Source organism: Zootoca vivipara, chromosome Z1 (genome assembly GCF_965207765.1).
Source record: "Zootoca vivipara chromosome Z1, rZooViv2.hap1.1, whole genome shotgun sequence".
NCBI classification, from domain to species: domain Eukaryota; kingdom Metazoa; phylum Chordata; class Lepidosauria; order Squamata; family Lacertidae; genus Zootoca; species Zootoca vivipara.
Window position 1 is genome coordinate 69,586,314 of NC_142583.1, and position 21,389 is coordinate 69,607,702.

At 46.1% G+C, this 21,389-nt stretch overlaps 2 protein-coding genes across 2 annotated transcripts; one reads left to right on the forward strand and one right to left on the reverse strand.

The window, feature by feature from the left end:
• Positions 1 to 12,386: 12,386 nt before the first annotated feature.
• On the forward strand, positions 12,387 to 14,314 carry LOC148687409 (progonadoliberin-2). The gene is made up of 3 exons (XM_088657115.1): positions 12,387 to 12,524; positions 12,618 to 12,701; positions 14,276 to 14,314. The coding sequence occupies exons 1-3, from the start codon at positions 12,387 to 12,389 to the stop codon at positions 14,312 to 14,314; spliced, it is 261 nt and encodes an 86-aa protein (XP_088513241.1).
• A 1,453-nt stretch (positions 14,315 to 15,767) lies between these two features.
• Positions 15,768 to 19,150, reverse strand: MRPS26 (mitochondrial ribosomal protein S26). The gene is made up of 4 exons (XM_035103120.3): positions 18,915 to 19,150; positions 16,861 to 17,007; positions 16,571 to 16,694; positions 15,768 to 16,153 (listed from the first exon to the last, which is right to left on the reverse strand). The coding sequence occupies exons 1-4, from the start codon at positions 19,133 to 19,135 to the stop codon at positions 16,022 to 16,024; spliced, it is 624 nt and encodes a 207-aa protein (XP_034959011.1). The 5' UTR covers positions 19,136 to 19,150; the 3' UTR covers positions 15,768 to 16,021.
• Positions 19,151 to 21,389: the final 2,239 nt, after the last annotated feature.

Below are 21,389 nucleotides of genomic sequence, written 5' to 3' on the forward strand. Positions count from 1 at the left end.
TTGGTCTCTGGTTCCTCTGCCCTTTCGAAATCCAGCTTGCACTTCTGGGAGTTCTCGGTCCACATACTGCCTAAGCCTGCCTTGTAGAATTTTAAGCATAACCTTGCTAGCGTGTGAAATGAGCGCAATAGTGCGGTAGTTGGAGCATTCTTTGGCACTGCCCTTCTTTGGAATTGGGATGTAGACTGATCTTCTCCAATCCTCTGGCCATTGCTGAGTTTTCCAAACTTGCTGGCACATTGGGTGTAGCACCTTAACAGCATCATCTTTTAAAATTTTAAACAGTTCAGCTGGAATATCATCACTTCCACTGGCCTTGTTATTAGCAGTGCTTTCTAAGGCCCATTTGACTTCACTCTCCAAGATGTCTGGCTCAAGGTCAGCAACCACACTACCTGGGGTGTATGAGACCTCCATGTCTTTCTGGTATAATTCCTCTGTGTATTCTTGCCACCTCTTCTTGATGTCTTCTGCTTCTGTTAGGTCCTTACCACTTTTGTCCTTGATTATGGTAATCTTTGTACGAAATGTTCCTTTCATATCTCCAATTTTCTTGAACAGATCTCTGGTTTTCCCCATTCTATTGTTTTCCTCTATTTCTTTGCATTGCTCATTTAAGAAGACCCTCTTGTCTCTCCTTGCTGTTTTTTGGAAATCTGCATTCAGTTTCCTGTATCTTTCCCTATCTCCCTTGCATTTTGCTTGCCTCCTCTCCTCCGCTATTTGTAAGGCCTCGTTGGACAGCCATTTTGCTTTCTTGCATTTCCTTTTCCTTGGGATGGTTTTCGTTGCTGCCTCCTGTATAATGTTACGAGCCTCCATCCATAGTTCTTCAGGCACTCTGTCCACCAAATCTAAATCCTTAAACCTGTTCCTCACTTCCACTGTGTATTCATAAGGGATTTGATTCAGATTGTATCTTACTGGCCCAGTGGTTTTTCCTACTTTCTTCAGTTTAAGCTGGAATTTTGCTATAAGAAGCTGATGATCTGAGTTACAGTCAGCTCCAGGTCTTGTTTTTGCTGATTGTATAGAGCTTCTCCATCTTTGGCTGCAGAGAATATAATCAATCTGATTTCGATGCTGCCCATTTGGTGATATCCATGTGTAGAGTCGTCTCTTGTGTTGTTGGAAGAGAGTGTTTGTGATGACCAGCTTGTTCTCTTGACAGAACTCTATTAGCCTTTGCCCTGCTTCATTTTGAACTCCAAGGCCAAACTTGCCAGTTGTTCCTTTTATCTCTTGATTCCCTACTTTAGCATTCCAATCCCCTGTAATGAGAAGAACATCCTTCTTTGGTGTCATTTCTAGAAGGTGTTGTAGGTCTTCATAGAATTGGTCAATTTCACTTTCTTCAGCTCCAGTAGTTGGTGCATAAACTTGGATTACTGTGATGTTAAAAGGTCTGCCTTGGATTCGTATCGAGATCATTCTGTCATTTTTGAGATTGCATCCCATTACAGCTTTTGCCACTCTTTTGTTGACTATGAGGGCCACTCCATTTCTACTACAGGATTCTTGCCCACAGTAGTAGATATGATAGTCACCCGAACGGAATTCGCCCATTCCCTTCCATTTTAGTTCACTGATGCCCAGGATGTCGATATTTATTCTTGTCATCTCATTTTTGACCACATCCAGCTTACCTCTATTCATGGTTCTTACATTCCAGGTTCCTATGCAATATTTTTCTTTACAGCATCGGACTTTCCTTTCGCTTCCAGGCATATCCGCAACTGAGCGTCCTTTCGGCTTTGGCCCAGCCGCTTCATCAGCTCTGAATCTACTTGTACTTGTCCTCCGCTATTCCTCAGTAGCATGTTGGACGCCTTCCGAACTGAGGGGCTCATCTTCCAGCGTCATAACTTTTATATGCCTGTTGTCTTTGTCCATGGAGTTTTCTTGGCAGGGATACTGGAGTGGCTTGCCAGTTCCTTCTCCAGGTGGATCACGTTTAGTCAAAACTCTCCACTATGACCTGTCCATCTTGGGTGGCCCTGCATGGCATAGCTCATAGCTTCTCTGAGTTATTCAAGCCCCTTCGCCACGACAAGGCATTGATCCATGAAGGGGAGACTTTTATTAAGTGCTGATTATTTACAGTGCTCAGAACGATCTATATACATGCTTACGGTCAGGTGTCAGTACCTCCGAATGGAGATTGGCGCGTTTTCTTCCAGCAAAGAAGCTTTGGGAGACCCAGCCTCTTCCCCCTACGTTTTCTGCGTAATTCCGGAGTTGGGGGAATTGGCCTTCCCCCCGGGCTCTCCCCTTCCTGTCCCACCTGGGTCATTGGCTCCGCAACCTTGCCTGAGCCTCGGACACCACTTCCTGATTCTCCGCTGGAGGCAGAGCTCTCCCTGCTCTCCCCAGCGCTTGGGGATGGGCTGGAACTTAAGATGGGAGGGACCTCCCGGTATCTCTTGTCCCTCACACACACACACACATATGTATATGTAAAGGGGCCCCAGACCATCAGGTCCAGTCGTGTCCGACTCTGGGGTTGCGGTGCTCATCTCGCTCTATAGGCCGAGGGAGCTGGCGTTTGTCCGCAGACAGCTTCCGGGTCATGTGGCCAGCATGACAAAGCTGCTTCTGGCGAAGCAGAGCAGCGCACGGAAACGCCGTTTACCTTCGCGCCGGAGTGGTCCCTATTTATCTACTTGCACTTTGACGTGCTTTCGAACTGCTAGGTGGGCAGGAGCTGGGACCGAGCAACGGGAGCTCCTAGACTCTGTGGTTTAACCCACAGTGCCACCTGGGTTTAACCCACAGTGCCACCATTTTGACTTTCCCAAACTGACCTCAAACATTTCTCTGCAAGGAGGAAGGAAATGGGAAAGCTTTTCCATTGTCTTTTGCTTACCTGTCTTAAGGGGGTATTTGTGTATGAACAGGGTGAGCCTGTGACCTGGATTCAGGAATTAAAGTATTTACCATTACCAAAGAATGTCCAGGCTGCCCAGGTAGAGCAATGATTGACCACTATCAGTATACTGACAGACAGGATTTCTGTTTTAGACGACCCCTTGTGATGTATTTCTGCTGCGAACCACCGCCTTCTGTGATGTATGTATGATGTTTTGAGGGTGGTCTTGGGCTACAGGGTAGGCAATTTCAAAAGTCTATATAAGAGCTTGCACACCATTGTTCTGGGTTCCTCTCCTCCCTGCGTGGGGTGAGCGGGGGACCCTGTTGCAACAGTTTAATAAAAGATCATGCTTACTAGCCGCTTTGCTTCTCAAATCCTCTGGTTGGCCTCTGTTATTTTCTCCTAGCGATAGAGAACCTACCACCTAAGGACTCTATACGGGCTCTTGGGTACCCCATAAGGGAAAGGGAGCAGTTTCTTTTTATAACAGGTTCAAACCCCACATTGGACAAACGATTCCTGCATTGCAAAGGGTAGGACTAGATGACCCTTGTGGTCCCTTCCAACTCTACATTTCTCTGATTCTATGGTGTAGAAACTGTGTTTATAGATGCTCATTGAGGATGTATTTATTGCTAATCCCTCCAGAGTGTTTCATGGGAAGCGAATCAAAATGAAATCTGCTGGTGTTGATATCTTCAAGGGGGGGGAGAAAGCAATTCAATGAACGTTAAACATTTTGGGGTCCCATGATAATAATTTTAAACCAGAGAGTGCGTACGTCTGCTGCTGATAAATGGCAAAACGGAGAGGGCCTCGCTTCATGAGATCACACCCAGTGTCTGACCTGTTTTCTTTTTTCGCTCGTTATGTTATTGGCTTATCAAATGGTGGTATGAAAATGTAAATATTGTTGGGATGCAAGAGCAAATGCCATGTGTGATTTGGGTGCCCTGGGTTGCATGGCGTAAATCTCAACAACAGGTTTAACAAAACAAAACAGCCCACCCGTTTGCTCAGCCCAATTATGTCTAGCAGAGACTTTGACCTGCGAGCTGATAACTTTGCAAGTTGAAACAGGAGCTGAATATTAAAGCATCAAATGTTTGTCTGGCTGCTGTTTGCTTAATACTCATCGAGTGCCTGACTTATGAGATTGTCACGACGACATGGGAGGAAATGAGGTGCTTCGCTGCACTGGACCTCTAATTCAATTTATTTTTAGCAGTCAGCTACCTGTGTTCGTTCTTTGGTATACATTGCCCTTATTCTCTCAACAACAGCATCCAATTAAAGTCTTGTGTTTAGAAGACCCAAGGGTGCAAAAGCAAGAGGAGATAAAATTAGTTGTGGCCTTATTTAAACTTTTTTGATTTGCAAGTTTTCTATTTTGGAAAGGATTTGTGAGTTTTCTCGCAGGTGGAGGGAAATATACTTATTCCACTTTGATCTTCCCGGATTGAATTGAAATACCCAGGAAAGGCTCCTAGCACCAACCTGTCACTGCCATCTTGAAGCAGAGCAGATTTGCATTGATCGCGCACTCAAAAGCGCCACCCATCACTTGTGCCTCTGGCACACCTTTCATCCTGGGATATTAATGCACCTTCCAGCTTGGGATATTAATGCAACCACTTTGCATTTATGATGAGCTCCATGTCCAATTATCTCCATGCTTCTTAATAAACAACAGTTAAACAGCCTTAGTGTTTCAGCAGTGCAGACTTACAGAGATAGCAAAGTTTTAAATCTACTTGCCCAGAGCCTGGTTAGTTCAGCCTTTGCTAACCTGGTGCCTTGCGATTGTTTTGAACTACAACTCCCATCAGCTCTAGGCTGGGTAGGTACAAATTGTGGGTTTGTAATATGTATCTGGTAAGCATGCAACACATATCTCTCGCTTGGACTACTGCAATGCGCTCTACATGGGGCTACCTTTGAAGGTGACCCGGAAACTACAACTAACCCAGAATGCGGCAGCTAGACTGGTGACTGGGAGCGGCCGCCAAGACCACATAACACCGGTCCTGAAAGACCTACATTGGCTCCCAGTACGTTTCCGAGCACAATTCAAAGTGTTGGTGCTGACCTTTAAAGCCCTAAACGGCCTCGGGCCAGTATACCTGAAGGAGCGTCTCCTCCCCCATCCTTCTGCCCGGACACTGAGGTCCAGCGCTGAGGGCCTTCTGGCGGTTCCCTCGCTACGAGAAGCCAAGTTACAGGGAACCAGGCAGAGGGCCTTCTCTGTAGTGGCGCCCACCCTGAGGAACACCCTCCCACCAGAGGTCAAAGAGAACAACAATTACCAGACCTTTAGAAGGCATCTCAAGGCAGCCCTGTTTAGGGAAGCTTTTAGTGTTTGATGGATTTCTGTATTTTGGTATTTTGTTGGAAGCCGCCCAGAGTGGCTGGGGGAACCCGGCCAGATGGGCGGGGTATAAATAATAAATTATTATTATTATTATTATTATTATTATTATTATTATTATTATTATTATTATTATTAAACACCCACATACCCTCCAAGCGTCCCAATTTTCCAGGGACAGTCTTGGAATTACAGAAGCCATCCCGGTTTTTTTATTTCATCCCACAATGTCCCAGGTTTCCTTTTTCCTCTCCTCCACATCTTGGAGAACTATGAAAAGTGGGGTGTGCGTAGGAACAAAAATTGAGACCTGTTTATCCTGAAAATAAGAAGGAAATGTTGTTGAAGCCCTTCCTATGATTTTGAAGGAAAAGGTCACCTAGGGTTGCCAAAAAGTGAAAATTGTTGAGTTTTGTTTTGTTTTTGTGCAAAATCTACACTTCTGACATGGCTATGTCCGGGAAATCCCAGACGTATGGGAGCCCTAACCAAACCACTTTAAATGCTTTGATTGCTTCCACAGCCAGACATTTCTTAGGAAACATGAGGAGTGTTGATTCCTTTATTGTCCGTGGAGCCTGACTGTCTACTCAGAAGTAAGTCCCACTCAGTGCCGGATTTACATACTGTATAAGCTAAACAAGCTATAGCTTAGGGCCCCACGCTCTTGGCCCCTCCCCCCAAAAAATCAGTTCAACAATTACTTTGATAAAATACATATTTTGTAATGTGCAAATGGCTTTAGATACATGTTATTGTTGCTGTTGTCGTTTAGTCGTGTCTGACTCTTCGTGGCTCCATGGACCAGAGCACGCCAGGCACTCCTGTCTTCCACTGCCTCCCACAGTTTGGTCAAACTCATCTTCGTGGCTTCAAGAACACTGTCCAGCCATCTCATCCTCTGTTGTCCCCTTCTCCTTGTGCCCTCAATTTTTCCCAACATCAGGGTCTTTTCCAGGGAGTCTTCTCTTCTCATGAGGTGGCCAAAATATTGGAGCCTCAGCTTCAGGATCTGTCCTTCCAGGGAGCAATCAGGGCTGATTAACTTCAGAATGGATAGGTTTGATCTTCTTGCAGTCAATGGGACTCTCAAGAGTCTCCTCCAGCACCATAATTCAAAAGCATCAATTCTTCGGCGATCAGCCTTCTTTATGGTCCAGCTCTCACTTCCATACATCACTACTGGGAAAACCATAGCTTTAACTATACGGACCTATTAGGTCCATAAATTACCCTATAGCATATAAAGGTAAAGGGACCATTAGGTTCAGTTGCGGACGATTCTGGGGTTGTGGCACTCATCTCGCTTTACTGGCCGAGGGAGCCGGCGTACAGCTTCCGGGTCATGTGGCCAGCATGACAAAGCTGCTTCTGGTGAACCAGAGCAGCGCATGGAAACACTGTTTACCTTCCCACTGGAGTGGAACCTATTTATCAACTTGCACTTCGTGTTTTCAACACAAAAAACAGGGACAATTTGTTGTTGACAAAGGACAGCTGGACATATAAAGGGCCCCGTTACTTTCAGTAGCTTAAAAAAAGGTAAAGGGACCCCTGACCATTAGGTCCAGTCGTGACTGACTCTGGGGTTGCGCGCTCATCTCGCATTATTGGCCAAGCCGGCATATAGCTTCCAGGTCATGTGGCCAGCATGACAAAGCCGCTTCTGGCAAACCAGAGCAGCACATGGAAATGCCGTTTACCTTCCTGCTGTAGCGGTTCCTATTTATCTACTTGCACTTTTTAGCGTGCTTTCGAACTGCTAGGTTGGCAGGAGCTGGGACCAAGCAACGGGAGCAACGGGAGCTCACCCCATCACAGGGATTCGAACCACCGACCTTCTGATCAGCAAGCCCTAGGCTCATTAAACCTAAATCCGGCCCTGGTCCCACTGTATTCAATGAAGCTTACTCCCAAAGCTTAAGACAGGGCAGATTTAAACTGCAATCCTAAAATTCCTATGAGCACCCAAGTTTAAACTGCCTTCTTGCCCAAGTGGCAGATGTTTCTTTCCATCTAGTTCTAACTGCCAAGTTGTTTTGAGATATTTAAAGATAGCTATCATATGTCCTTTCAGTCTCCTCTTTTCCAGGCTAAATATACCCAATTCCTTCAACCGTTCCTCATAAGGCTTGGTTTCCAGACCCTTGATCATCTTGCTTGCTCTCCTCTGCACATCCTTCTTAAACTGTGGCGCCCAGAACTAGACACAGCATTCCAGGTATGGTCTGACTAAGGCAGAATAGAGCAGGACGATTACTAACCTTTACCTGGACACTAGACTCCTGTGGATGCAACCTAGAATAGCATTCACTTTTTATTGCTGCTGCATCACCCTGTTGACTCATGTTCAACTGGTGGTCCACCAAGACCCCTAGATCCCTTTCACACAAACTACTGGCAAGCCAGGTGTCCCCTATCTTACATTTGTGCATCTGATTATTCCTGCCTAAGTGCAGGACCTTACATCTGAAATTCATTTGGTTAGTTTGGGCCGCCCCGTTCCCCAATCTGTTCAGGTCATTTTGAATCTCGATTAACCAGTTATAAATTAAATGTTGTAGCCCAACGTATTCATTTTGTGTCATGTACAGTATATACTGCACATGTGTATTCAGAGAAGCTTAGAATCATAGAATTGTAGAGTTGGAGGGGACCATGAGGGTCATCTAGTCCAACCCCCTGGAATGCAGGACCCCCATGTGGGTCTCAAACCCACGACCCTGAGATTAAGAGTCTCATGCTCTACCAACTGAGTTATCCCAGGCCCACAGCCTCACATATAGAGGCTGCTATTAACCCCCTCCATCCTGTTGAAAACAGTAAAGAGATATTCATCTAACAAATTTGGACGAGGAGATTATGTGCTGATGAAAAGAGTCTGAAGTTTCCGTGGCCTTTTATGTCTGAGGAATAAATGAATTTACAAACATTCTGTTTACCTGGAAGTGTGCAAAATTAATTTAACCTTGTTTATTTGACAGATCACTTTCTCTTTGAGCAAGCAGCTCCCAGCCTGCATTTTGACTGCTCGATGGCTCCCAGTGTTTCATATTGTTGGGACTGGGCAAAAGAATATAAACTTCTGTTCCATTTGAGGGCTTCTCCTGAAGTGTAATAGCCTTCAACTGGGATGGGGTGAGTGGGCAGGCGTTGTTTTAGAAGCTTGTTTGGGCTTCCTCCAGGCCACAGTAGCTGTGATAAGACACCCAAGTATAATAATAATAATAATAATAATAATAATAATAATAATAATAATAATAATTTTATTTATACCCCGTCCACATGTCTGCCTTGTTGGCATTCAAAGCCATGGTGAAGAAGCAGAGCTAGCAGAAGACATTTTGCTGCCTGAGGCAGAACAGCAAACAGCGTGATTCTCCCAAGTCAAAGGGCATCGTTATTTTAACACCTGAGGCAAAAAGAAATCCAGACATGTCTCTCCCCGGCTATAAAAATACAATAAGAATTCCATGCAGTAACATCAAACAGTCTTGTGGCACCGATAGGCTAATGAATTTATTATGGCATCTGAAAGAAACACTCAGCTGTACAGCTGTAAATATAAAAATTCCTTCCAGCAGCACCTTAAAGACCAACTAAGTTTTTATTTTGGTATGAGCTTTCGTGTGCATGCATACGAAAGCTCATACCAAAATAAAAACTTAGTTGGTCTTTAAGGTGCTGCTGGAAGGAATTTTTTAATTTTGTTTTGACTACGTCAGACCAACACGGCTACCTATCTATACCTGTAAATATAACGTTTTAAGTGCATTATACAAATGGGACACTAGATGGCGATGGTGAGCTAATGGCAAATTCAATATATTTTTCCAAACTTTTGTTTTAAAAGCATTTTCACAGGGTTTTTTTAAAAAAAAATGTGTCTAGATCCCACCATAATTTGGGAAGGCCAAACAAGTTTTGAAAAAGGAATTGCAGAAATGGACAAACAGAAACAATTATGTGGTTAGCAGCAAAAAAAGCTAATGCTATTCTAGGCTGCATCAACAGAAGTATATTGTCCAGATCAAGAGAAGTAATAGTACCACTCTATTCTGCCTTAGTCAGACCACACTTGGAATACTGTGTTCAGTTCTGAGAGCCATCATTTAAGCAGTATATTGACAAGCTGCAATGTGTGCAGAAGAGGGTGACCAAGATGATCAAGGGTCTGGAAACTAAGCCTTATGAGGAACGGTTGAAGGAATTGGGCATATTTAGCTGGAAAAGAGGGGACCGAGAGGGGATATGAGAGCCATCTTCAAATATCTTAAGGGCTGTCACATAAAGGAGGGAGCAAGCTTGTTTTCTCTTGCTCTGGAGGAGAAAAACTTTCTGACAGTAAGAGCTGTTCAGCAGTGGAAAAGACTCCCACAAGAGGTGGTGGACTCTCCTTCCTTGGAGGTTTTTCAGCAGAGGTTGGGTGGCCATCTGTCATGGATGCTTTAGCTGAGATTCCTGCATTGCAGGAGGTTGAACTTGATGGCCCTTGGGGTCCCTTCCAACTCTAAGATTCTATGATACCACAGGCACCCTGGCGTTGGTAGCCAATTTTCATTGAGCTCTAGTGTTACAAAAAGGAAGAATATTTTTCTATCCTCTTTCTCCTGGCCACTCATCATTTGATGCCCTTATATCTTGCTCATCTTCTCTCTGAACAAAAAGCCCCAAATGCCCTTGCTCCATCTCCCTGATCACATTGTTTGCCATTTCCAGAACCTCTTCCAACTCTGCAAAAACTTTTCTAAGCAAGGCAAGCAGAACTGGATCACAGCCTTCCACTCCCCCATGGGAACTGCTGCCATCTATCTTCACCCTCCCCTTGGGCCTATTTTTCATGTCTGACAACTAACCCACAAGCTTGCATAGGAGCCAACTCCTAGGGACCGAGGGATCTTCAGCCCCCCAATAAAATATCTGAGGGGGCTAGGGCCCCCAAAAGTTGATGGGCGTTGCCATTTAAATGGTGTGCATCATGCGATTGATTATGTGGGGGTGGGGCTTGCCTGAGCCACCCCCAATTTGTATTCCAGTTGGCACCCCTGCAAGCTGGGAAGTGAAAAGTCAAGGCTTAATGTGAGCATACAGAGGGGAGCAGTAGAGCACGTGACTCTGAATCTCAGGGTCATGGATTCAAGTGCCACCCTGGGCAAAAGATTCCTGCATTGGAGGGGGTTGGGCTAGATGACCCTGTGGTCCCTCCCAACTCTACAATTCTATGAGTCTATCAACAGCTATTCCATACATTTTCCAACCCTTTAGTGGACTTTTAAGATCAGGCTCTGCAGCCATCTGGGTCAAGCAAAGCCTGCAGAAGTTCTGACCAGCAAGTATCTGAGTCAAGCGGTCCCATCTAACAATTATTTTTGGAATGCATCGAGGGCTTATGCAGCTGAGTCCCCCAGTTTTACTGCCAAACGAAAGGGTCAGAAGACAGATTGCTGAAAGAGTATTAGCTGAGCATCGTCCTGTTGGGAGGGAAGCTTAGAAGATGCATGTTGCCATCCATAGAGTCTGATGCAGCAAACGTCAGCAAACAGCCTTGGCCAATGGGGCAACCAGTTGCTTGCGCTGAAGTACACAAAGAATAATATAAATACCCAGAGCAAATTGCCTGAGCATCCAAGGAATTTCAGGACAGAGGGAGAAGAGCAAAAGCAATCAAGTCACCGTGAGTAGACATTTCATTAAGCTCCTCTTACAATTCATGTCTTTCAGGTAACTTGAACGACCTCCTTACTTGCAAGCTGAGCGTCACATCTGGCTAGTTTTGTTGGAGGGGATTCGTTCTAAAGATGCTAATTGCAAATGTGTTTTATATATCCCCCAGGGCAGACAATATCTGTGCTGTTTCTACCTTTGGGTGTTTGCCATCTTTTGCCAAGTTGCGATAGTGCTGTGCTGCAGCTACGCCCAGGGAGTTCCTTGCTTATCTCTGTGAATTACTTCTAGCTATAGCTGCAAAGTGCTCCACACAGATTCATCACCACGGAGGGTGCTTGAAAAGGGGGATCCTTTTCAGCAGATAAGGTTGCTGCTGATGTGAGCACTGAATGCCTGAGCAATGCACTCTTTGCAAAAAGAGCACTTTCCACTGCAGTTAAAAAACAAACAAACTGCTGTTGGATGAGCATGAGTAGATGCAATTTTTGGGGGTAAAAGGCAGTGGATTACTCTGTTTTGTCTACCGTAGTAATAACTGACTCCCCATGGAAGAAATGGCAATTTTTTCAAGCAGCCTCAGGAGGAATGTCTGCAGTTATCCAGATGTATGATCAGTTTCAGGGATTGGAAGGGAGGAGGGAAATGTACCGTCCCCAGTTATATGCGGGCTGAGATGAAGAGCACAGCAACCATGTCTCCAGGGACCCCTTTTTCACTCCCATATAAGCAAATAGGTGCAAGCCAGTCAGTCCAATGGGGGAAAATACAAATCAGTACTTGGAGACACCATTAGGGTGGGTAGCAGCTAACCTTGCTCCCTGCCACTGCTGGACCCCAGTAACCTCTCTTCCAAAGCGTTCCAAGTCCTGCTAAGTCCTCACATAAAGAAGTCCCCTTAAAACAACACAGGAATTAAAACAGGGGACAGGATGAGAGATCAAGGGAACGGCTGCGAAAATAAGCGTGTCTTCAAAAAGCTGGTGGAATGGCCAATGCAGATTGAGCCTGCCAGGGAGAGAACGCTACAATACTGTTGCTACCAGTGAAAAAGCCCATCTCCGCATTAACACGAGACCATGGCAAGCCCACCCAGGTTCCATTTGTTGATCTTAATATGTTGTTAATGGCTGGGGGGGGGAGTTGGTATTTCAGGTGACCTGGTCCAGAGTAGTTTGGGCCTTTGCTTTTAAGCAATAAGATCTCGAAACTGGCTCGGTCGGTAGTTAGGAAAATGTGCAAGTCCTTCAGCATCGACATGATATATATGTGCTAAGGGGTGCCACCTGTTGTCTGCACATCTGTGGCTTTCATAGTCTGCCCATGTGAAACTGGGTTATTAATGGCAGTCCTGTAGGAATGGCCCAATACTAGAAAACAACGCCTTGCATTTCCTGCTCTTGCAGAGCTTCCCAATGCTCTTTTTCTTTCCTTCCTCCGTCTGCAGATTTTATTGAGGCAGTGAGGCTCCAAGGCATCACTATGGCATACCAAAGGTCCATCCTGCTTTCTCTGTGCATAATGCTCACCATCAGCATGCATCTATCAAGCGCTCAGCACTGGTCCCACGGCTGGTACCCTGGAGGGAAGAGAGAGATTGATTTGCCACAAAGTCCAGAGGTACGCCCCCTGCTGTCCTTACTCAGGCACCGTCTGCCTAAGTCAGTTGATCTGCCAAAGCCCACTTCTCTCTCTCTTTTGCTCTGAATTCAGGTCTCTGAAGATATCAAATTATGTGATGGGGAAGACTGCACTCATCTGAAGATCCCGAGAGATAAAATTGTGAAGACTCTGCTGGTAAGCAAGGGGGCGGCATTGTGGATTCACAGCCTCTTTGGAGGAGAGCAGATTGAAATGAATCTTTGCAGGGCTTTGCAAATTCCTCTTGGGATTGGCTCATTTAAGGCAGCTGGTGACAACTAAAAGTAGCCGGTTCTTAAAGCTTCAGAGGCTGCTGGGGGAAGCACTGGGAAAATGCTGAGCTTCCAGGAAGACCACAAGCAGGAAAGGAGGGCTCTGCCCCAATGCCGCTCTTTGTCCCAGGGCACCTGGTCTTCAGAAAAAATCTCTAAATGTGGTGTTTGTTTCAAGTGATAAAGAGTAATATGACAGCGATGATGATTTCTTAACTGCTCTTTAGGTAAGGCAAACAATATATAATTCCAATGCTAAAATCAGTTAAAACAATTGACAATCAGAAGAATGGGGTGGGTCCTTACAAAATTAGCTCAGGTGTCAAATAAAAAGGATTAAAAGGTGTTACTTCAGCATATGATGAAAGCTGTACCGTGAAGTTGCCAAGGGAGGCAATTCTGCAGTTTGGAGACTGGGCCTCTCCTGAGCATAGCTGCCAAGTTATCCCTTTTTAACAGGGATTTTCCCTTATGCTGAATAGGCTTCCTCGCGAGAAAAGGGAAAACTTGGCAGCTATGCTCCTGAGCCACCACAATCCCAAATCAGAATGGATGAATTAAACAGGGTGGAGGGTTGGGTTTTCTTGTTCTTGTTTTTATCATGTATTGTGTGCTTTTATGTTGTTTTGAGGGATGCGGGTGGCGCTGTGTTGTAAAAACCACTGAGCCTTGGGCTTGACGATCAGAAGGTTGGTGGTTTGAATCCTCGCGACGGGGTGAGCTCCCATTGCTCGGTCCCTCCTCCTGCCAACCTAGCAGTTCGAAAGCACATCAAAGTGCAAGTAGATAAATAGGTACCACTCCGGCGGGAAGCTAAATGGTGTTTCCGTGCGCTGCTCTGGTTTGTCAGAAGCAGCTTAGTCATGCTGGCCACATGACCTGGAAGCTGTACGCAGACTCCCTCGGCCAGTAAAGTGAGATGAGCGCCGCAACCAGAGAGTTGTCCGTGACTGGATCTAACCTACCGTATGTTGTATTTTTATGTTGAGAACTGTCCTGCGATCTGCAGATGAAGGGCAGTACACAAATAAAATAATAACCATCATCCTCATCCTCATACCAAGAGGGCCTTCCCGTGCAGATTTTTACACCCGAGGGTCTGTAGGAAAGGAGTACAGCCTGCAGTAATAGCGGTTGACTGACCTCCCCTACTCCAGCTTAACTTTGTTGACAACGGCACGATCAGGTGGCGACTTGCCATGCATGCATCCATCTGCACAGATCAGACACTACAGATCAGGGAATATTTCCTCATGCTACATCCTTTTCACGCACAACCCTTTTCAACAGAATCAGTTCATGTGTGCAGTTGTGAATCATTTAGCAAGTTTTTGCATGCATGGGTGCTAGTTCTGCATCTGCTCCCTGCTAAGATGTTTTCAGACCGAAGTAGATCCTTGCTCATTCTGGAACATTCAATTCCTTATTGCTGATATGCTGTTGCATTCATTTTAACAGGCCGACATGCTAGCAAGACAACTTCAGAAGAAAAAATGATGCCCCTTTGCATGTTATTTGGGGAAATGTTTTGCGTCTGAACAGATGACCCACCCCTCTTCTTCAGCTTAACGTGTTCTGTTTGTAGAAGTGATGTGCCCAGCCCACTGTTAAATTCTCAAGAACACTGTGGCAGTCTTTACTCAAATTCCCAGCATGTGATCGTACTACTCTAGTGACTGAAAAAAGCATTTGTGTTTACTGTTGTCCAGTCAGAATGAAGATTTGCAGGGAGTTCTCTTTATGCACTTGTAAAACTCAATTATGTTGAATAAAATACTTTATTTTGCTACACACACACCTGTGCTTGCACTCTGCATGTGTGTGCAAAGACACATCATCACCATTTACGGGTTTTAAGCTGCATTTTGTAGGCCACTTAATCTAAAGTTACAGTGAAATTCAAAGCATGGCCCACAACACATGGTTAAACGGTTGAATCTCTCTCAGAAGAGCTAGTGATGGCCACCAGGTTGAAAGGCTTGAAAAGAGGGCAAGACAAATTCATGGAGGGTAAGGCTATTAATGGCTGCTAGCCAAGGTGGCATGATGCCTCTCAATAGCAGTTGCTGGGAATTACAATTGGGGAGACTGCTGCTGCACCCGTGTCCTGCAAGGGGGCTTCCCATAGGCATCTGGTTAGCCACTGTGAGCACAGAATCACAGAACTGTAGAGTTGGAAGGGACCTTGAGAATAATCTCGTCCAGTTCTCTGCAATGCAGAAATCTTTTGTCCAATGTGGGGCTTGAACCCAAGACCCTGAGATTAAAAAGAGTCTTGTGCTCTACTGGACTAGATGGGCGTTTGTCCTTATTCTGTAAGCTCTACTTGCATGCTTCTGATTGTAGTATGGAAGCAAGAAGGGAATTCTCCAAAGGGTGTTTTGAACCATCAGACCACGGATGGGGAACAAGCTGTTGAACTTCCATCAGCCCCAGCCAGTATAGCACGTATGGGGTGAAGTTCTAGTCCAGCAAGATCTGGAGGGCCACATCTAATGGCTTCATATAGATATTAGATAGCATTGGGGATAAAACAGGGCCCACAGCATGACTGCGAGAGGGCTGAACACCACTTTCCTGGTGCTTCAGTTAGAACTGCAACAACTGTGGAGTCAAAGTCTCTCAGAAGCTGAGCGACTTTATACTCAAAATGTGCAGCCAATTGGCCAAGGTCAGCCCTCAAGAGCTCCAGGGATCCTTCCCCCTCTAAACTATCCAAAAGATATCTCCCAATCAGGTACCAAGCTGTAATATGCTTTCTTTGCCCCTCACATTGCCGCATGTGCACTAATTGGTGTTTGGTTAGCCTGAAAACGAGAATCCACCCCCATTTCCATGCTTCCTCCCCAACGGTCAATCACCATTCTGTGCCCAATCCTCACTGGGAAGTTTTGTGACCCCTCTTTGCCATAGACCTTTAAAATGGTCAGGACATAGCGAATGAAACCTCTAAGTGAAACCCATTATTTTATTCCGGAAAAAGGGCAACAAAGTCTTCAAGAAGGGCACCAATGTTCTGGAAGTATAAAACCCCAAAGATATACATTACATCTTTCAGGGTGAAAGTCTCAAAGCAGTCTTATTGATGAAGTTGAGCAAGCCAGCCCTGGTTCCCTCAAAGTGACTCTGGCAGCTGGATGGAAAGGAGACTCAACCGCTCTGGCAGGGAATACCAGGAAGCCCAGGCTCCTCTGGTATGAGTTGCTAAGGCAAGGAGCTCCGCTTGGCTATCCTTCCTTCCTTATCAATGGCAAAATTGTAGTTGCGGGGGTTGTCTAGGCACTCCTCAATCCGCTCATCTATATTTTCAGGGGTGATGAAGTTCTTGGCTTCTTCCTGAATCAACAAAAGAGAAAAAGAAGGCATTTTACAAACACAGTATTTCCACCCCTGAACAACACTCCAAACACACAGGGTTGACCGTTTCAAGTCTTTTGTCATTGCATCAGCACCCAAAGGGTTGGAGAAAAGGCAGCAGTGGCCTTCAGTAAAATCCCCCAGCACTGTACCTGGACTCCTACCACTTTTAACCCAACCACACCCTCCTCTGGTAACCTACAACAATAGCAAAAGGATCCAGGTTGGAGTTCTGGCTGTTCTCCTATGAACTTTCTCTTTTATTTTGTGTCCCCCAAACACCATCAAAACTAGGTAGCATTTTGACATTTAACCAGTCCACAGTAGCACAAAGATTGCTCCAAGGAAGAAGCATCAAAGTGAAGGCAGCTGTTTGCAGCATGCCGGCTTCCCTACCTGCAACTGGAGCACCTCTCTCTCCTTCTCCTTGAGAATTTCTTCCATATAGGTAGCCCGATTCTGAGCTCCTTGCAGTCGGCGTTCTTCATCAGCTGCTGCTTCCTTTCGGAGGCGCTCCTCCCTGAGGTTAGGGACACAGAAGGAACTTAGCACTTGCTGCTCACGACACAACAGAAACAGCCAAGGGCAAATTGGCTACTACAAAAAACAAAAACAAAAACAACCCCACCAAGAAGAGTAACAAAATCAACAGCAGATTTAAAAATCGAGATACACGCTATGCTCACCTCCGTTCCTGTAGACGTCTGTTCTCTGCATCATTCCAGGCCATCAGCTGTTGATGCTCCTTGTTTGCAGCCTCCTCTCTCTTCTTCCACACTTCTCCATACTTCTCTGCATAATGTTTCCGCAGCACCTCTTCTTTGAACTCACCTCTGGTAGAGAGCACAGGAGGGAATGTTAAAAAAGCATCTGCCCCTTTGTTACTGATATCATCCCTGCAGAGGCAAGAGTCACAAGGGCCCCATATGTCATATGCAGGGTTGTGAGCCTCCAGATGTCACTGAACTACAACTCTCATTGCAGGTCCCCCAACCCTGATGTATGCCTATCAGTCATTCAGAATTTATGTTTGTGCAGTTGCGTTTTTATTTTGTATTTTTATGCTGTGAACTGCCTGAGCTCTTCCGATGAAGGGTGGTATACACATTTAATAGGTAAATCATAGAATCCCCTACCGGGCAGGGGGCCATCCAACCTCTGCTTAAAACCCTCCAAGAAGGGAGAGTCCACCACCTCCCGAGCAAGACTATCAAACAGCTCTTACTGTCAGAATGTTCTTCCTGATGTTTAGTTTGAATCTCCTTTTTTGGAGCTTGAAGCCATTGGTTCAAGTCCTGGCCTCTAGAGGAGCAGGAAACAAGCTTCCTCCATTCTCTATGTGACAGCCCTTCATACATTTGAAGCAGTGTTAGAAACTGAGATATGAAAGCTAGGATCTAAATGGCACCTTAAACCTAGGTTATAGGTGCAACATTGAAATGTCTAGGCACACTTCTTCAATAACAAGAATACAAAGCTGAAAATGAATGAACTGCAGCTAAAATATTATATTCATTTATCACATGGTCTAGTCCTTCCCCTGCCCACCCCCTAGTATTCTTAAGAGGGTATCTTCTCCAGTTTTCAGAGCGTACAGTACCTGGAAGTGGGGAGGCAGAAAAACATCCTCCTTTCCTTCAACTCTGGAGTTTTAATCTGAAATCTTAGGCACAGCACTGTGCCCAGAGCTCAGAAACTGCTCAGGCTAATGAAATTCACTGTCGCAAAAAAAAGCACCTAGAACAATGGGCGTTTCAAACACCGATTTGAAGATGGCTGTCATGCCACATTTTTGCACCTAGTCCAACCCCCTGCAATGCAGGAATCTCAACTAAAGCATCCATGACAGATCCTTTCTTGTAACTTGAAGCTATTGGTTCAAGTCCTACTCTCCAGAGCAGGAGAAAACAAGCTTGCCCCCTCTTCCATGTGGCAGCTCTTTAGATATTAGATGATGGCTCACATATCTCCTGTCTCCTCTTTCTCAGGAGAATATACCCAATTCCTTCAACTGTTCCTCATAAGGCTTAGTTTCCAGACACTTGATCATCTTGGTCACCCTCCTCTGCCCACCTTCCAGCTTGTCAACATCCTTCTTCAACTGTGATGGCCAGAATTGGACACAGTATTCCAAGTGTGGTCTAACCAAGGCAGAATAGAGCAGTACTACAACTTCCCTAGGACACAGGTGGTGCTGTGGTCTAAACCACTGAGCCTAGGGCTTGCCTATCAGAAGGTCAGCGGCTCAAATCCCTGCAACGGGTTGAGCTCCCGTTGTTCAGTCCCAGCTCCTGCCCACCTAGCAGTTCGAAAGCACGTCAAGTGGCCAGCATGACTAAGCCGCTTCTGGTGAACCAGAGCAGTGCACGGAAACGCCGTTTAACTTCCCGCCAGAGTGGTACCTATTTATCTACTTGCACTTTGACATGCTTTTGAACTGCTAGGTGGGCAGGAGCTGGGACCGAGCAACGGGAGCTCACCCCATCACGGGGATTCAAACCGCAGACCTTCTGATCGGCAAGCCTTGGCCTTTACCTATAACTTCCCTTGATCTGGACACTAGAATAGCTGCATCACCCTGTGGGCTCATGTTCAGCTTGTGGTCTATAATAACTACAGTACTGTACATAAATTGTTCCCCCCACTCCCCTTCGAGGTCCACGTGGTCCCGCCTCCACAGGCTCGCCGTCTGCCCTGACTGGCCGGCCGGGCTGAGTGACAGGCTTCCCCAGCGCCTCACCTGAGGGCGGTCATTACCCGCCTATAGCGCTCGTAGCGGTCTAGCACCACCAGCAGCTCGGCCGGGTCGACGGGCGGCGGCACCTTGATCCTGCCGGCTTTGGATTTGGCCGGGGGGTCGTGGCGCGTCTTACGGCCCCGCGAAGGAGCGGCCAGGAGCGGCGCCAGGCTCCGGCCCAGAAGGCCGCCCCGGCCGGAGAAGGGGACGAGCCCGCGAAGCATCCCGGCGGCGGTGGCAGCTAGAGCGGAAGCACACCCCTGAGGGGGAAGTCCGCAGGCCGGCGGTTGGCCTGGGGCAGTATGGGAAATGTAGTTCCCTCGCGGTCTTCTGCCTCACACGAGTGGCTATAAGCACCGGAAGTGGAGCTGAGGCACGATGGGAAATGGAGTCTTCCTCCTCATACTCAACTTCTGTATTCCTTGTGGCCTACGCACGGGAAGTAGACCCGGCTACGGGTGGCTTTAAAAACTTAGTTGGTCTTTAAGGTGCTACTGAAGGAATTTTTTTAATTTTACTCAGAAATAAAGGCAGGCGGAAGGAAGGAAAGCACAGTGAACAGAATACCGGAAATAGGGCGTGGGCGTGACGGGAAACGTAGTCCTGCCTCCCGCTGTCAATCAAGGAAATGAGCGGGAAAAAGGGCGCCTCATCTGCTGGAGGGCGTGCAGGGCACCGAAAGTAAGGTGTGGGCGTGATGGGAAATGTAGTTCCTCTTCCCTGTCATACAAGTTAAGGGTTTAGCTTGCTTTGCAGGGTTGTTGTGGGGGGGTGAGGGGGGAGAGCCGTGTACCCCACCTTGAGCTCCTTGGAGGAGAAAAGGTGGGATGCAGCAAATAAGAAAATAAAATGAGCGGGGGAAACCATGCCTCGGCTCTTGGTCGTCCTCACCCGTATTATTACTACAGTATGTCCTACCAAAGGAGCCCAGGGTGGCAAACAGCGAAACAGTACAATTAAAAATAAGAATAACAAAATTAAACAGTAATATATCCTCACAGCTAATAATTTCAAGGATGCTGGGAACAGAATTATTCAACCGTTAAAGTGCCTCTTTAAAAATTTCTCCTGAATGTTAAGAATGATGGAAAGCATTGCACAAGTGGGGAGCCACTACCAAGAAGGCCCCGTCAAAGGGTTATTGTTATTACCTCAGAGAAACCTCCATGCTTTCCTTTACAAGGTGTTTCTTCCGTGCACTCCAACATTTCAGAGGAAAATGGGGACACTGTTGCGTACTTGCATTCTTACACTGCCTGGCATCTCACCTCCCTCTATTTTACTGTTTTAATGTGTGCTTTAAAAATCGTTTTATGGTAGTCTTGGCAGCTTTTTTTGCCAACAGGCAAACCATGACTCAAGTAAATGAATGAATAAACAAACGTATCCCCCTCCCATGCCATATTGTTAACCAGATGAACAGTTACATAAGCAATAGCCATGCTAATAGAACTTTATTGAAAAGTCAGGTGAACACAAATCATAGATTGCTGTTGCTGATATGCAACTTTTATTTTGCACAAGTTTGTCAGTTGGCATCCAGCATGCATACTTGATGTGTCCCACTGGCGTTGCCTGCAAGTTCATAATCTAAAAGTGGATTCACATGATCCTTGTTGTCTTCTCATTCTTGTTCACAGGCAGAGTCTACCATGCAGCCCTCTGAAATGGCAAGGAAATCCGTCAAAAGAAACCAACGTATGCCACGTCTTTTGTGGCCATTTCTGATCTTCATAGGAACAGATCTGCCCAAGGCAGGTTGCATACTGAGCCAGCCCAACAACAGAGACAACCTGGGCAGTTGTCTGTAGTGCCAAAATTCAAGGAGCACCTGCTAACACCTTTCTTGAGAGGGGAGAAGTGTTGCCTGTGTGATTGGAGGAGACACACAGAGGCAGCTTAGCAAATTGCTTTCTGGTCAAGTGAGGAGGAATCTTTTAAAGGCAAGGGCTGCATTTTCTTCTAGTCAACTTCCAGGGACCACAAGCAAAAGTGGGTGGGGCGGTGCATGTAGATTTTACCTTTGGCTAGTAGTTGGCTAGTTTCTCACATAGCCCCCTCTCTATTCTCCATCCACACAAGCAAGAGGTGTCATAGAGGAACATTCCTGCCGTGCAAAAACATTCAAGAAGGGTGCAAAGCAGGATTGGGGAGCAGGTGTGGGCTGGGGAGAGACCCAAAAGCCAGAGAGGCTTAGAGGGCTGCATTTGCACACACACACACACACACACACACACACACACACACACACACACCTGTTCCTAATGGTTCCCCACACCTCATCAAGAGCGTTCTGCTCCCTTTCAGCTGCCCAAGCCTTAGTCCCCGACAGTTGTCAAAAGGGAAATGGAAAATGTTAAAATGAGAAAACAGTATTCTAGCCAACTCTTGGTCATTTCAAGTACTACTCTTCCATGCTCCTCGGCATCACATAAGATGCAGGGGAAGTGGCACATTGCAGGGAAATGTTGATTTGCT

Excerpts from the sequence above, each read along its gene's own strand:
- LOC148687409 (XM_088657115.1), top strand. The coding sequence starts at position 12,387 with ATGGCATACCAAAGGTCCATCCTGCTTTCTCTGTGCATAATGCTCACC. Across the intron at positions 12,525-12,617 it reads ATTTGCCACAAAGTCCAGAG|GTCTCTGAAGATATCAAATT; the intron begins GTACGCCCCCTG and ends CTCTGAATTCAG. Across the intron at positions 12,702-14,275 it reads AAATTGTGAAGACTCTGCTG|GCCGACATGCTAGCAAGACA; the intron begins GTAAGCAAGGGG and ends TCATTTTAACAG.
- MRPS26 (XM_035103120.3), bottom strand. The coding sequence starts at position 19,135 with ATGCTTCGCGGGCTCGTCCCCTTCTCCGGCCGGGGCGGCCTTCTGGGC. Across the intron at positions 17,008-18,914 it reads CGGGTAATGACCGCCCTCAG|AGGTGAGTTCAAAGAAGAGG; the intron begins GTGAGGCGCTGG and ends GCTCTCTACCAG. Across the intron at positions 16,154-16,570 it reads GAGAGGTGCTCCAGTTGCAG|GAAGAAGCCAAGAACTTCAT; the intron begins GTAGGGAAGCCG and ends TTGTTGATTCAG.